This window comes from Nyctibius grandis, chromosome 3 (assembly GCF_013368605.1).
Source record: "Nyctibius grandis isolate bNycGra1 chromosome 3, bNycGra1.pri, whole genome shotgun sequence".
In the NCBI taxonomy this organism is placed as follows: Eukaryota; Metazoa; Chordata; class Aves; order Nyctibiiformes; family Nyctibiidae; genus Nyctibius; species Nyctibius grandis.
In genome coordinates, this window is record NC_090660.1 from 10,816,233 (window position 1) to 10,833,001 (window position 16,769).

General features: G+C 45.2%; 1 protein-coding gene across 3 annotated transcripts in view; it reads left to right on the forward strand.

Annotated features, from left to right (window-relative positions):
* The window catches only part of GMPR (guanosine monophosphate reductase), a 55,221-nt gene that overhangs the window by 17,332 nt on the left and 21,120 nt on the right, over nt 1-16,769 (forward strand). For all 3 annotated transcript variants that reach the window (XM_068395808.1, XM_068395806.1, XM_068395807.1), the window contains 2 exons: nt 10,470-10,551; nt 12,348-12,454. In XM_068395808.1, coding sequence (XP_068251909.1) covers nt 10,470-10,551; nt 12,348-12,454 — 189 coding nt within the window. The remainder of the gene's footprint in view (nt 1-10,469; nt 10,552-12,347; nt 12,455-16,769) is intronic.

A 16,769-nucleotide genomic window follows, 5' to 3' on the forward strand; every position in this document is an offset into this window, starting at 1 on the left:
TCGTCGTCGTCTTCGTCGTCGTCTTCGTCGTCGTCTTCGTCGTCGTCTTCGTCGTCGTCTTCGTCGTCGTCTTCGTCGTCGTCTTCGTCGTCGTCTTCGTCGTCGTCTTCTTCGTCGTCTTCTTCGTCGTCTTCTTCGTCGTCTTCTTCGTCGTCTTCTTCTTGTTCTTCTTTTGTGTGTGGTTGGTCCTGATTCTCATTCTTCAAGTTCTCACGCTTCAGGAAACGGACTGCTTGGCCTGTATTCCTGCTGCTACTTTCTGCAGCTCTGTGACTTGCCTTTGCCAGACAGCAAGGGATGGTTTTTCAAGCTAAACTGAAGAATACATCAGCCTGCTCCTGGCTACACATGCACGTCGCGTCAATGCTTATGAGCATTGGATCTGAAACAGATCCAAAAAAATATCCTAAAATAACATAAAATATCCTAAAATAACATAAAATCGTCTTTCCACTTGTAACCTTTCTGAGATGTGTCCTTGAAAGTGGTTTTGGAGCTGAAAACCCCCTGGCATTTCAGGCAAATAACACTCTCATCGTTATTGGACTCATGGTGAGCACAGGCAATAGAACAGAATAGAGTAGAATAGCATAGTTATGCTGTGTTATGCATATAGTTCTGCATGACAAGCTATGACCTAGGTCTGAGGGGTCCACCCAGGAGAGCAGCTCTCTGCAGTGCAGGTCCCAGGCCCATCCAGCAGAGAGGGGCAGAGACGGGCACACCTACATCATAGCTCTGGTAGGGACTGAAGGCCCCGGGCTGAGCTGAGACACCACGTCCCCTGGGCCCTTGGCAGGAGACGGTGTGGATGGGTGTCCCAGGAGAGACTGGTCCCAGCCATTGAGGCCTGGGAGCACCCACCCCCAGGACCCTGGCAGAAGTAGACCTGCACTGCTCGTATGCTCTCCTTTAGACATTGATGGTTGGCCACTTTGGAGACAGAGTATTAGGCCAGACAGACCTTCGCTCTGATGGAGTACTCTTGTTCTCTGGCTCTTTTGTTTTAGCATGTTTTTCCAAGGGAAACAGCTCAGACATTTCTAAAAATGAGTACAAGGAGAAAAAAAAATCCATGGGGAAATGAGCAGGTTTTGCTCACCTCAAAAAGATTTGCAACCATTTAGTTCTGGAGCCCTTCCTGCTTCAGACTGAGGGCTTGATCTCTGAGCCTCGCTAGTGTCAGAGATGTGGGTTTTTGCCATCCTGTGGAAACCCAGCTAAACTGGATGAACAGAGAAGACTTTTAAAAACCATAGTTCATACATGCTTTTTGCAAATTTGTTCAGATGGTCAAATGATCTCGAGTCGATCCACAGCTGTCACCTCCATCAAAAGGTACATGCCTCCTTCCCACAAAGTGACAGAGCCAATGCCTAGGCTGGGACATGATTACCCAATCAATCCCTTCTGCTAGTGCAGGGCTGGGAAGAAATGTTATCAAAGATTTCCCCAGTATGTACTGGTAGGGAAAGGAGGAGGTAGGAAGAGTAGAATAGAATAGAATAGAATAGAATAGAATAGAATAGAATAGAATAGAATAGAATAGAATAGTTCAGTTCAGCTGGAAGGGACCTACAACGATCATCTAGCCCAACTGCCTGACCAATTCAGGGCTGACCAAAAGATAAAGCATGGCATTAAGGTCATTGTCCAAATGCCTCTTAAACACTGACAGGCATGGGGCATCAACCACCTCTCTAGGAAGCCTGTTCCAGGGCTTGAGCACCCTCTCGGTAAAGAAGTGTTTCGGCACGTCAAATCCAAACCTCCCCTTTGGGATGCAACTTTGAGCCATTCCCGTGTGTCCTGGCACTGGATCCCAGGGAGAAGAGCTCAGCACCTCCCTCTCCACTTCCCCTCCTCAGGAAGCTGTAGAGAGCCATGAGGTCACCCCTCATCCTCCTTCTCTCCAAGCTAGACAAACCCAGTGTCCTTAGCTGCTCCTCAGAGGACATGCCTTCCAGCCCCTTCACCAGCTTTGTTGCCCTCCTCTGGCACATTCAAGGACCTTCACATCCTTTTTAAACTGTGGGATGCAATTTATGGGATTGCGTTCCTGCACTGTGTTCACCTGCAGTATGGGAATGCAATTAGGACAGCTATAGTGAATTGTTTCAGGATGTGCTATGTCAGCATTCATTTGCCTCGTGCAGCCCTCTGCAGAGAGGTAAGCGTAGTCTTAAAATGCACTGGCTGACAGTTTGGTTTCAAGCGTAACTCAAAGCATAGGTTTTACCTCATAAATCCCCTGTCATTTGAAATCCTTGCTCCTTGAAGACTGTCTTTTTCCTAGAAGCCCTCTGGACAGAGGTAGGTAACACAACGTCAGGTGGAGCGCCTTGGGTTTCTGCTACAGTTTGGAAACATGAGAGTAGGCAAGTGTTCCTGGAGGCATGAGCAGATCCCAGGGTGACGATGAACCACAAGTGTGATACAGGCAAATGCCTTCTTGTGTGTCAGGCAAGCTGTTTTTGTAGGAAAGGCAAGCATTGTGCAAAGCCCTGGTGAAAACTCACCTGTACCACTGTCACGGTTTAAAGCTGGGCTGGCGATTAAACCTGCGGCAGATGCCCTCTGTTATCCTCCCCCCCTCCCCCCCGAGGGAAAGGGAAAGGGAAAAGGGAGAGAGACTTCTGGGTTGGAAAATTAAAACAGTTTTAATAAACTATAATAATGAAAAAAAAGTATAATAATAATAATAGAAATAATCAAATATATACAAATATATATACAAAACCAAGATTGAGCTCCCCTGAAGTCAGCCACGTCACCACCGGCACTGCAGGGCAGGCTCCGGGAAGGCCCAGCCTGGGCCTAGCGACGGTCGAGAGCTGGATTCAGGAACGCACGGATCGGGATCGGGGGCAGCAGGAAAACAGACGGAGTCCTCCCTGGACACCGGCCATAGCAGAAAGAGAGCGAGACCCTCGTGATCCCCCCCCTTTATACCGAGAATGACGTGTATGGGATGGAATACCCTCGTTGGTCAATTTTGGGTCACCTGCCCTGTCCGCTCCCCTCTGCAGCTGCGACCCCCCTTCGGCTCTTCACTCGTAAGCAATGAGGAATTCAGCAGTGACCTTGGTTTCTCTCAAGAATAAGTACAGCAAGAGCCTTTCTGCACAACATCCCTACCGGTGCCTCAGTGATAACTACAAACTTCGAGCGTTATCAGTCCTGGAAGCAGACACTGTCTGCAAAAACATGCAGTTAGTTTCAGAAAATGCAGTTACTTAGAGGAGACTTAGCTGAAAGTAAAAATCACTGAAAGGAAAATCGGCCTGGTTTAGGCCAAACCAGGACATTCCACCCCTTATTCCATACCATTCACGTCATACTCAGATCACCACTAACTTTTCATTTTAAAATATATACAGATAACATTAGTTTATGATTCATCTCTATACAAAAAAAAAAAAAGTTCATCAAGTTCATTTAGTTCAGGATTGTGGGTTTCCATCTGGCTAGGAGTCTCCCAGGGTAGGAGAGATGATATGAGCTTTGTCACAGTTCGTGCCCACGGGTTGCAGGTTAAAGATGTCAGTCTCGAGGAGGTTACTGGACGCCACTTGCAGCTAGCTCCGGTCTCATCACCACTGCTTCAACCTGAAAGACACTTATGAACACTGTTAGTATTATGCAGCAATTAACATCATGCAGTTCAGAATTAAGTATTCTCACCCAAGATCAGATCACCTTCAGGGACACATCGGACTCCACCATCCTGCAGCATCACCCACCAAGTACATCCAGGTCCTTGAGCAAAAGCAATCCCATGAATGGGTTTACCTTTGCCCGTAGCAGGAAGAACCCAGACAGTTTTTCCCAACAGATTCCTTTCATGCACCACAGGGACTTTATCCCCTTCTACTGTATGTAAAAGGTCTGACTGAGCAGGGCCAGCTCGGTTGATAGATCCTCTGGTGTTAACTAGCCAGGTAGCTTGTGCCAAATGCTTATCCCAGTTTTTAAAGGTTCCACCCCCCATTGCTTTTAGGGTAGTTTTTAACAGCCCATTATACCGTTCAACTTTCCCAGAGGCTGGTGCATGATAGGGGATGTGATATACCCATTCGATGCCATGCTCTTTGGCCCAGTTATCTATGAGACTGTTTTTGAAATGAGTACCGTTATCCGACTCAATTCTCTCTGGTGTGCCGTGTCGCCACAAGATTTGCTTTTCAAGGCCCAGGATAGTGTTCCGGGCAGTGGTGTGGGGCACAGAGTATGTTTCCAGCCATCCGGTGGTCGCCTCCACCATGGTAAGTACATAACGTTTACCCTGGCGGGTCTGAGGGAGTGTGATGTAGTCAATTTGGCAGGCCTCCCCATATTTATATTTCAACCACCGCCCCCCATACCACAAAGGTTTTAACCGTTTGGCTTGCTTAATTGCGGCGCATGTTTCACAATCATGGATAACCTGTGCAATAGAGTCCATAGTTAAGTCCACCCCTCGGTCACGAGCCCATCTGTATGTTGCATCTCTCCCTTGATGACCTGAAGTGTCATGAGCCCACCGAGCTAAAAATAGTTCACCTTTATGTTCCCAGTCCAAATCTATTTGGAACACTTTAGCAGCCTGATCTGCTTGTTGGTTGTTTCGATGTTCCTCAGTTGCCCGACTTTTAGGTACGTGAGCATCTACATGACGTACCTTCACGACTAGTTTCTCTAGCCGAGCAGCAATATCTTGCCACAGTTCAACAGCCCAAATAGGTTTACCTTTACGCTGCCAGTTGCTTCGCTTCCACTGCTTTAACCACCCCCACAAGGCATTTGCCACCATCCATGAGTCAGTATAAAGATACAGCCTTGGCCACTTTTCTCGTTCAGCAATGTCTAAAGCCAGCTGGATGGCTTTTACCTCTGCAAATTGACTTGATTCACCTTGTCCTTCTGTGGCTTCTGTGACTCGTCGTATGGGACTCCATACAGCAGCTTTCCACTTCCGATGCTTTCCTACAAGACGGCAGGATCCATCGGTGAACAGGGCATACTGCTTCTCATCCTCTGGTAGTTCATTATATGGTGGGGCTTCTTCAGCACGTGTCACCTCCTTTTCTGGTGGCATTCCGAAGTCTTTGCCTTCTGGCCAGTCCATGATCACTTCTAAGATTCCTGGGCGATTAGGGTTTCCTATTCGAGCCCTCTGTGTAATTAATGCAATCCATTTACTCCATGTAGCATCAGTTGCATGATGAGTAGTAGGAACCTTACCCTTGAACATCCAGCCTAGTACTGGTAATCGGGGTGCCAGGAGAAGCTGTGCTTCAGTACCGATTACCTCTGAGGCAGCTCTAACTCCTTCATACGCTGCCAGTATCTCTTTTTCAGTTGGGGTGTAATTGGCCTCAGAGCCCTTGTATCCTCGACTCCAAAATCCTAGGGGTCGACCTCGAGTCTCCCCTGGCACTTTCTGCCAGAGGCTCCAGGTAGGACCATTGTCCCCAGCTGAGGTGTAGAGCACATTTTTAACATCTTGTCCCATACGGACTGGTCCAAGGGCTACTGCATGCACAATTTCTTGTTTAATCTGTTCAAAAGCCTGTTGTTGTTCAGGGCCCCACTGAAAATCATTTTTCTTTCTGGTCACCTGATAAAGAGGGCGTACAATCTGGCTGTAATCTGGAATATGCATTCTCCAGAAACCCACAACGCCTAAGAAGGCTTGTGTTTCCTTTTTGTTAGTTGGTGGGGACATAGCTGTTATTTTGTTGATCACCTCTATCGGGATCTGGCGACGCCCATCTTGCCATTTAATCCCTAAAAACTGGATCTCCCGGGCAGGCCCCTTGACCTTGCCTCTTTTTATGGCAAAACCAGCTTGCAGAAGAATTTGAATTATTTTCTCCCCTTTGTCAAAAACTTCTGCTGCTGTATCACCCCATACAATGATGTCATCAATATATTGCAAATGTTCTGGAGCTCCACCCTCTTCTAGTGCAGTCTGGATCAGTCCGTGGCAAATAGTAGGACTGTGTTTCCACCCCTGGGGCAGTCGATTCCAGGTGTACTGGATACCTCTCCAGGTAAAAGCAAACTGTGGCCTGCACTTTGGTGCCAAGGGAATAGAGAAAAATGCATTAGCAATGTCTATAGTGGCGTACCACTTGGCTGCCTTTGACTCCAGTTCGTATTGAAGTTCTAGCATGTCTGGCACGGCAGCACTCAGAGGTGGTGTAACTTCATTTAGGCCACGATAGTCCACAGTTAATCTCCATTCTCCATTAGACTTTTGCACTGGCCATATAGGACTATTAAAGGGTGAGCGAGTCTTGCTAATCACTCCTTGATTTCCTAATTGTCTAATCAGTTTATGAATGGGGATCAGGGAGTCTCGATTGGTGCGATATTGTCGTCGGTGCACCGTGGCAGTAGCAATTGGCACCTGTTGTTCTTCAACTTTCAGCAACCCCACAACAGAAGGATCCTCTGAGAGGCCAGGCAAGGTAGACAGCTGTTTAATGTCCTCAGTCTCTACAGCTGCTACACCAAAGGCCCATCTATATCCTTTTGGGTCCTTAAAATACCCTTTCTTAAGGTAGTCTATGCCAAGGATGCACGGAGCATCTGGACCAGTCACAATGGGGTGCTTTTTCCATTCATTTTCAGTTAGGCTCACTTCGGCCTCCAATACAGATAACTCTTGAGATCCCCCTGTTATTCCCAAGATACTGACAGATTCTGTCCCTTTATGATTCGATGGCATGAGGGTGCACTGTGCACCAGTGTCTACCAGGGCTCGATACTTTTGTGGTTCTAATGTGCCAGGCCATCGAATCCACACAGTCCAATAAATCCGGTTATCCCTCTCCTCCTCCTGGCTAGAGGCAGGGCCCCTCTAATTAAAGATTGGATTTGTGCTGCTCACGGGGATTAGACCTTCATTTCCCCTATTCACTCTTGGAAAAAAAAGATTTGAGGCCCATCTACCCTGACTGGGGTCCTGCTCATTGGTAACTGGAGCAGCCATCCTCCTAGAAAAATTCTCTCTGGTATTTCTGTTAGCTTGCAACTCACGTACTCGTGCCTGTAGGGTACTGGTAGGTTGTCCATGCCATCTGTTCATGTCCTCCCCATAATCACGCAGGGTAAACCACAGGATACCTCGTGACGTGTTCCGTTTCCTTTGAGCCGGTCCAGTAGGAGGGCGTTGCCTCCTAAAGGCTGCAACGCGGGCCTGTGTAGGTAGAGAGTCAAGTTTATTCTCGATCCTGGACAGTTTGTCTGACAGTTGTTTCAATGAGTCCTTGTTCTCCTTAGTCAGTTTTTCCACAGCCGAGACACGGGCCTGCAGTGGGGAAGAAATACTATCTTCATACTGTCGCATATAGTTAGCCATTTCGCCCACACTAGGTCGTGCCATAGCATCTTCTCCCCAGACTAATATTGACAATGTATGGGCATGTGTTGGTGGAGCACTCTTCACAACCTTCCGGAACATGGATCGGTTGCATTCCACTTCATCAGGATTTACAGGATCTACAATGTCCTGAGGGTGTTTATAAATGATCTCTTGCACAGCTAGTTCTCTAAGGTAGTTAATACCTTTTTCTATAGTGGTCCATTTGCTTAGGTGGCTCATAACATCATCTTTATAGGGATACCTGCTCTTTACAGCTGACAAGAGTCGCCTCCAGAGACTGATACTGTTCGACCTTCTTGGAAGCATCTTATCAATACCACCATCTCTGGACAGGGATCCCAACTGTCTGGCTTCTCTGCCATCCAATTCTATGCTATCTGCCCCATTATCCCAGCATCGGAGCAACCAGGTAATTATTGGCTCACCGTCATAACGACTAAAATCTTTTCTTATATTTCGCAGTTCTTTCAGGGATAAGGAGTGGTAGGTTATCTCTACTTCCGAGTCCGAGTCCTCCTGTGATTGTTCTGCTTTAGAAGGACCTTTCTTGTCCTTCTTGTGTAATGGGCCTTCTTTAAAAAGACGATCAAGGAAACCCCCCTCTGTGTCAGGCCCTGACTCTGACTGAGAAGGGCCCTCACCTGGGTCCCGTGCTGGCTCTGCCTTAGAAGCCTCTGAGTCATCATCCTTCACTTTACTAGCTGATTTCTTTCGGTGTTTTCTCCTGGTTACAGGGGCAGCATGATACCTCCCGCTGTTGCTGCACTGACATCTAATCACATAGCACACCAGTAATGCATTCAGGACACACGAAAATAATGACATGCCCTGTTCGAATTTTGCAGGAATCAGCTTGGCAAAAAAGGAGCAGATACTATCAAAATCAGTTAAAAGACGCCCGGTGTGCGCAGCTACGGATTCGCGATTAAAGCTGCCCATCATTGTATCATAGAGATAAGAGATCGGAATAATAACTGCCCGGTTTATCATGACATAAATCAGTATCAAAACACATACCAAAAAGACACATTTCGACCAGCACGCCCTGTTAAACCACATGAAAGCACTAACACACAGCGCATACGGCAAGTAAGGTATCATTACACATAACTCTAAAACAAGCTTTATAAAGAAAAGAGGTAACACAAGGCTCACAAATAACATTATCATCTTAGCTATCTGTTTTAATTTCCAACCCCTTGTAAATCTCAAAGGAAGAAATCTGATACTCTCTTGGCTGAGCTCTCCGGGTCTCCTCCCACTGGAGCTGGGATTCGACTTATCAGAGCAACCTGTCGGAGCTTCTCTCGAGCCCCACGTTGGGCGCCAATAAATCTGTCACGGTTTAAAGCTGGGCTGGCGATTAAACCTGCGGCAGATGCCCTCTGTTATCCCCCCCCCCTCCCCCCCGAGGGAAAGGGAAAGGGAAAAGGGAGAGAGACTTCTGGGTTGGAAAATTAAAACAGTTTTAATAAACTATAATAATGAAAAAAAAGTATAATAATAATAATAGAAATAATCAAATATATACAAATATATATACAAAACCAAGATTGAGCTCCCCTGAAGTCAGCCACGTCACCACCGGCACTGCAGGGCAGGCTCCGGGAAGGCCCAGCCTGGGCCTAGCGACGGTCGAGAGCTGGATTCAGGAACGCACGGATCGGGATCGGGGGCAGCAGGAAAACAGACGGAGTCCTCCCTGGACACCGGCCATAGCAGAAAGAGAGCGAGACCCTCGTGATCCCCCCCCTTTATACCGAGAATGACGTGTATGGGATGGAATACCCTCGTTGGTCAATTTTGGGTCACCTGCCCTGTCCGCTCCCCTCTGCAGCTGCGACCCCCCTTCGGCTCTTCACTCGTAAGCAATGAGGAATTCAGCAGTGACCTTGGTTTCTCTCAAGAATAAGTACAGCAAGAGCCTTTCTGCACAACATCCCTACCGGTGCCTCAGTGATAACTACAAACTTCGAGCGTTATCAGTCCTGGAAGCAGACACTGTCTGCAAAAACATGCAGTTAGTTTCAGAAAATGCAGTTACTTAGAGGAGACTTAGCTGAAAGTAAAAATCACTGAAAGGAAAATCGGCCTGGTTTAGGCCAAACCAGGACAACCACTGTGGACAGCTCTCATTGCTCAAGTTCAAGAAAGATAAATTGCATCTGGGTTGAAGGCAGACCAAGACTTAAACAGTTGATTAGGGGCATAGAGGGGCTACAGAAGAAGATGACTAGAAGGAGCAAGGCGAAGGCTGAGAGGGCTGCCATCGTTTTCAAGAAAGGTATCAAGGGTGTAGGCCAAAGGAGGGAAAGAGCTCTTGAAGTGCAAGGAAAAAGATGGTAAAGAACACAAAACAATTCAGGACTTCTTTCCAAGAAGAAGATGTCACCATACACAGCATGAGCTCTACATCTCTACAAAGTTCACGCAGAGGGAGCCAAACCCCTTTCTTTCATCTGTGGCATCACCACAACCAAATGAATGTATATGGTATAAATGCCCTTATTTACATAGTCTGAATGTACATACCAATTATGGCACCAACGAACAAAATGACAACAATAGTACCTTCCTTACTCTTTCAGTACTCAAAATACTAAATCCTAAAGGAAAAAGAGATTGGCCAGGGTTTTAGATAAAATCTGAACATCTTCCCACAAGGTGAGGTAGGCAAAGGGGATGGAGGGCTGTAGGCTGTTCAGGAGGGATAGGCAGGGCAGGAGAGGTGGAGGAGTTGCACTGTATGTAAGGGAGAGGTTGACTGTATAGCCCTTATGGTTAGGGATGATGTGGTTGAGAGCCGCTGCGTGAGGATTAGGGGGATGGAAGACAAAGCAGATATCCTGATGGGATCTTAAGGATCAGGGTTTACTGGACCAGTTGTGAAATTCGTTTGACTTGAGAATGTACCTATATGATTTGTTTAATCTGTGGCATGCACAATAAACAGTATGGTGAATTGTATTCTTCCTGATTTTATGTAGTTTGACTCGTAAAAGCTCTGGATAAAACTCTACATTACCATCATTAGCCTTTACTGCAATCAGCCTTTACTGAAATCTCCCGTATATGTGATATTGTTCCTTCTGTCTAGGCAGGCAATGTGGTGACAGGAGAGATGGTAGAAGAACTTATTCTTTCCGGAGCAGATATTATTAAAGTGGGTATTGGACCAGGTAAGTCAAATAAACAGGAGGACTCTCAACTTCTTACAGTGTTTTTCCTACCTTCCCTAAGTTGTCTGGCATACACTGCCATATTGCCTTCCCTTTTTTCTTTCCCTCCCTTGTGCATTTCTTCATGTGCTCCTTCCTCTTGCTGTTTTCTTCATAGACTGCAGCTGGGGTCACCATGAGTGAGCCAGATTTTAAACGGGCTAATGCAAGTGCCACTGACAGTATAGTTGTGATCAGCCAGTGCAGTGCAGGCAGATTGTTTACAGTGCCAAATAGTTATGGTTCATGAATGGATAATTTGGGCAGAGCAAATGATGTAATAAAGGTTGCAGTTGTGCCCAGGAAGACAGCAAACAATAATAAATACTGCAAAATACATGAAGAATAAACAGAGGTATGGTGCAATTCTCAGAGGCAAGTTCAGATATAAAAGAAGTGTTATTATAGTTTGTAGCCTCAAAGTGGAGGTAGTTAGGAGTAAATTCTGTATAGCCTTCCATGGAAATCTTCCTGAACAGATCTGTACAAGTTGACCACCCAAAACCACAAGTAACAAATGTTCCTCACAGAAGATCAGATCTTGAGGGTCATTTCCAGATAATGGTCCATCCTGTGGAAAAATGGCAGTGATTTATTATAAAGCATTACATATATCAGTACATACCGTGTGGAGATTGTTTTAAAACTAATTTTCTTCCTACTTTGCAGAAACACTTCTCAATGTTTTCACCTTGTCCAGTTCTTTGAAAGATCTTCGGAAACTTTTATTTTACTGGTAGCTCGAGTATACCTGGATATCAGCTGGGTGAAGGGATCCAGATTTCACTGCATTTAGTTTAGAATCTGTTTTGAAATTCTTGTTATCATGCAGACCTTTATGGTCTGTATCCTGAATTATAAGACCTGGACTGGCAAAGAGCAGTCCTCATTTTGACTCTTAATTTGAGGAGAAAAATAGAGAAAGTATTCTGAAAGATCTAGAGCCATGTTACCATGTTGAACTATAATTGAAGTGGTTTTTTTTAATCTATATATGTATGTACCTTTATTTTCATATATATGTATATACGTGCACCGTGTATGTGTATAAATAATATAGTTTAATAATCAGGTATAATTAGTATATTTCCTGTAATATTACACTATACAGCTTTCTGATGATTACTTATCTCACTTTTTAAATGCTGTGTGCTGATTTTCCTATATTCCCAACTATTGCAATCAACCAAATATTTCTGCTTTAAGTATTAAAGCAAAATGCAAAAGATGGGTTTCTCAACCTTGTGGAAAATCACCACAGAAAAAGAAAATAAAAGCATAGATTTTCCCTGAGAAAACATTTTTGAAAACATATGTAGAAAAGAGATAGAAATATTTATTGGAAGAAATATTCAGGTATTAAATGCTGCTGCTGAGTCTTACGGGTTGTGACTCTGGTCCTTTTGTCCCCCTTCCCCCTTGAGGCACCTCAGTCAGATTTGCTTTCTTGCGATTCAGTAATTCCCTCACTGGGAAGCATTACTAATGAGACCTAAACTGGGAATTGTGGCCCTGGAGAAAAAAGGGGACATATTAGTCACCTCAATTACAGCTCCCATGAAGTGGTGTGATAGCATTTCAAAACTCAAGTTCCTGTGTGTTCCTTGTATCCATGAGAAGCCAACCTTGGCAATAGAGACTTCTTGAAGGGAAAAAACTAGAGATAGAAACACATTTTTTCCACAAGAAAAAGAAAACAACCTGTATCTTTTCTGTCAGCCTAATGGGCTCTGTTTTTTCTCTCCTTTCTTGTCTAGGTTCTGTGTGTACCACTCGGATTAAGACGGGGGTGGGCTATCCACAGCTAAGTGCTGTTATTGAGTGTGCTGACTCAGCACATGGCTTGAAAGGACATATCATCTCTGTAAGTAAATATCATCTACTCTCAGATTCCCATTGTGCAAAGTGCTGTGGAACAGGAGAATCAAACAGTCCAGTACCCTGCATGTTAAAGGCTATCCTTCTCTCATCTTCAGTTGGCCCCTATACTAGCTCCTAGGGTAGTTAGTGGAAATTTAAAGAAACCAACTCCCTCTAATGTTTAAAAAGACTTGGGCACCTCACTTCTGTTTGTGCTGTTGGAAAGCTGCTTCTTGCTCCCTGAATGGAGTAAGCTGTTACGTGAACAGAATAGGAAGCTTGATAGTGTTTTCACATGGAAGCAAACAGTAATTCCTACAAAAGATTTCTGAAAAATGAGTGAAATGTGAACATGGCTTTCCCCAGAGAGTGAGACTGAGGGACAGGCAGGCAGTAGAGGAGAGTACAAGGTAAAACGATAGGAGCCCATCTGTGCCCTAGTAGGTGGATTGATTCAGATAGTATCCTCACAGAGCTCTCTGTGCAGGGGCAGGAGCGTTTCAGAGGTGGCTCTGTTGAGCACAGCAGGCTCGTGAGCCACTTATGTTTTCCTAAAGCTGTGGAGAAATAATGAGCGTGTGGAGAAAAAAGAGCATGTATCTGTATTGTCTGCTAATGGCAGCTTCCACCCTACCTGCAGGACCAGGTTCACCTCACATAGAAAAAGTAAATCTGTAAGCATGGCCTCAGACTGAACTAGACTGCAGCCTCCAGCACCCAGAGGTCCTGTGTGCTTAGGCATGCCCAGCCAGTCAGTGTGCCCCTGAGTGTGTCAAGCTTGCATGGTCTGTGAGGCAGCTGGTAATCAGGAAGGCGTAGGGGCTAACCAGTGTGCTGCGCTCACAGGTACCCTCACAGCCAACAGTCTCCCTCTGCGGCCCTAGAAGAGACCACACACTGAATTTTAGATCTGCTGCCAAGTGAAATCACTGGAAGGCCCTGATTTGTTCGACCCAGTTGTGACTAGTATCTATGAGGAAGGGTGTGCGTTGTGTTGTTGAGGAAGGAGGGGAGAGGAGAACAAACTGACTGGATGGGCAAAGGGCTTGTCTGTATTTCTTGGAGCTGTGGGTATAATGGAGCAGGAAAACAAGTATGTGTTAACAGTTGGATCTCTCTTGCTCTTTATTGTTAACGCATATGCATTCTCTCCTCTCCATGGCTCCCCTATATAAATTTTGCAGAAAAAAAGAAAAGCAGTCTGTGATTTTATGACTTGGGCAGTATTACAAATGTTTGTGCCTACAGCAGACAGCAGAACGTGTGTGCAATAGAGCATGAAAGACTGACTCATTACTATGAAGGCTGGATAACTATAGGTGTCATCCTAGCAGTGGTGCTCAGAGACCCATCCTAGTTTTGCAATAATCATTTTCTGCCAGCAACCCTCAGAAGAACGTTATTATCCTGATTTTACAAGAAAACAGGGAGAGTGTATTTAGACTGTTGAAAAATTAGGCAGTTCTGTACTATTCCTCCTTTCCTTTGTTGCTCTGCGGATGGATCAGTTCCTGATCTGCTTAGGTCATGTTGGCTTCAGTGAGCCCACACCTATCAACCCCCTAGCCATTACACGGGGAGTGTAGGAGGGCAATTTAATACCTGTCTGCTACAACATCTGGGCCTTCAGCTGTAACTGAGGTCTCTAACACCACTGCAGCTCAACCCCATCACCCAAGCTAAGGAGACTAAAGCAAGGGTGAGGATATTATGCCTGAATTCTGCAGCATTAAGATAGGTATTGGTGTGTTTCTTGGGGAAAGAAAGGGCTGGACTGCATGGTCATTGCCAGAGCTCTGGCAAGAGTATCACAAAAGAGAGGTATCTTCCTGAGGGAAAAACACCATATGGGAGCAAGCCTAAGTATGTAATTGAGTCTAGTGGCAACAAGTATACATGGCATCCCTCAAAATGTCTAGCTGCTGTCATTATGTAGATTCAGGAAACGACACACCCTACCTGAGCCAAAGGACACCTTCTCCAGTCCAGAGCAGCAGCTCTGCTAGGATAGCAGCACAAACTGGGACTTTAAACACGTTTTTATTACTGAATGATCATATATGATTTTTGGAGCTGATACGTTGACAAAAGTGACAATTTTTAGGCAAACATGATAGTCCAAGTGAACGCCTGGTGTCTCTCTAGAGTCACTTACACAGAGAAGGGGGAGGTGAAATTGTGCTTGTTACTTTCTTCATGCTAAATTATCTTTAAGACTCAAAGCTCTCCTCAGAAATGAATCTTTCATGACTCACTGAAAGAAGAGAGGAAACCCTGTGTAAGATATAGGCTCTGTTTCTGTCCCGTGGTATTTGTTTGGGAGCCAGTGGTCTCATTTTTCATTCCTGCTAATCCGTTGGCCTTGAGAAGGTGCAGCAGTGAGTTACAGTGGAGAGGCTGTTTTAGCAGGAGAGCTCCTTCAGAAACGCCCTACTTGAGATAAAGTTTCTGTTTCTTGTAGGTCAGAGAACTACTCTGCTGGATAGAAAGGCAGTCACGTATTCTAGTAAGCCAGCAATGTGGGGAATGGAAAGCAGCCTCACATGTGTCCTCTCTTGATAGAGATCCCTATCTCCCCTTCACCCTGCCTGGGTGATGGGCCACCAGCATTCAGTGAAAAGGATGACTAAGAGGTTCTTCACCCATCTACTGCCATACCATCTCTTCCTCCACACAGGACACTTTGCACACAGAAATATGCCCAGCATATGTAGTTTAGCATAAAGCACCATATGTATTGTTTATACTGCTGTGTATGCTACATACTTGGTGCATCTTCTGCACAATAAATGCCTGTCTATTTGCTCATACTGTAGGAAGTGCTGGTTATACAATTTATTAAAAAGGTTGCTTGAAACAGAAATCATAATTATAAACTTATAATAATTTGCATACAGTATTAAATATTCAACCATTTCATACTGGTTTTCCATACTGTACTTCTTTTCCTCAGGCTAAATTTTGTTGTTGATAAATGGTTTATCTGTTCTGAGAACCAGACTGGGGAAATTAACATTATTTTAGCCACATTAAAATAATTGTGTTGACCGGAAAGCTGTTTTTCTCTCTCCTTCAGTTTAGCACTCAGTTGTCTCAGAATCATGCCCTCTACAGGCCCCATGGTCACCCTTTCCAGGAGCCTTACTTCAGAATAATGCCAGTTCTCCTGAATTCACAGATACATTTCCCTAGGACTCTGAGGTAGAGGCTGAGTCTGCAACAAGCTCTGTGACTGTGGCCCAGCAGTTCTACAAGTCATTTTGAGTCCAGACCCAGGCCCCTCTTGGGACTAGCTGAACTGCAAGAGGAAGCTTCCCAGACTGAATGCAGCAGAAGCACAGTCTTGTTTTCTAAACAGAGTGCTTGATTTTTCACATGGAATGAAGTGGTTTAATGCATATAGCTTTATTATATAGCATCTTCTGGCAGTACTGCTTAGTATGTCCCCTTTTTGTTTCCCTTTCTGTGAATCATTAATTTACCTGCTTATGTGAAGTATGCAGAGACATCTACAGATAAAGAAGTGCTGTGAATCATCATCATCGATTCCTTTTATCTTAAATGGTAACTCACGAGCTTTTGGGAAAGTCTCTTAATCTGCTCAGCATTTTGTAATGTGATGACATTCAAAGTGATATTTTTTGAAGCCGATGATTAACGATTACACAGTAAGGCCTCCATCCTCATGGTACTTCTGAAAGCATAAAGCCTCCATCACTGCCACTACTGGGTTAATTATAAAAGTCAGACACTGAGCCATCCAACAAGAACAGACTGAAACCCATCTACCAGTGAGCATTCATAGCCAGCCTGTCTCAGTCAGACAGTAAGAGTCAGGCAGATTCCTGACACTACTCTTTGAAGATTATTAGACCTCTCTTTCTGCCTCAGCTCTTCCTCCCCTGACACATGCACACACACTCACACCCTCCTCCAGGCTCTGACAGACTTGTCAGAGGGAAAGAATTGCACAAGCAGAGCCCTTAATGGGAGAGATTCAGCTGTCAGCCCAGCACTCCTTTCTGGAGCTGACAGCAAGAGTGTCTAGCTCAACAAAAGGCATAATGTGCTAGAGGTTATCAGCAAATGGAATAAAAGCCTTTAAAGTTCTACCAGGCGCTGTTTGCAGTGGGATGCCCTTTGAAAAGCCACTCACTTTCAGATCCACCTGCTCAGTTTGTGTCTGAATCCTTTTCTGCACACAGAGAGGTTCTAACACTCAGCCCCACTGCCAGCTACCCACGAAAGCCAGCTCTAAAATGGCTGATGGTGGGGGTGTCTGGCTGAGCTCAGCTGCAGGTCATACACAGGCATGCATT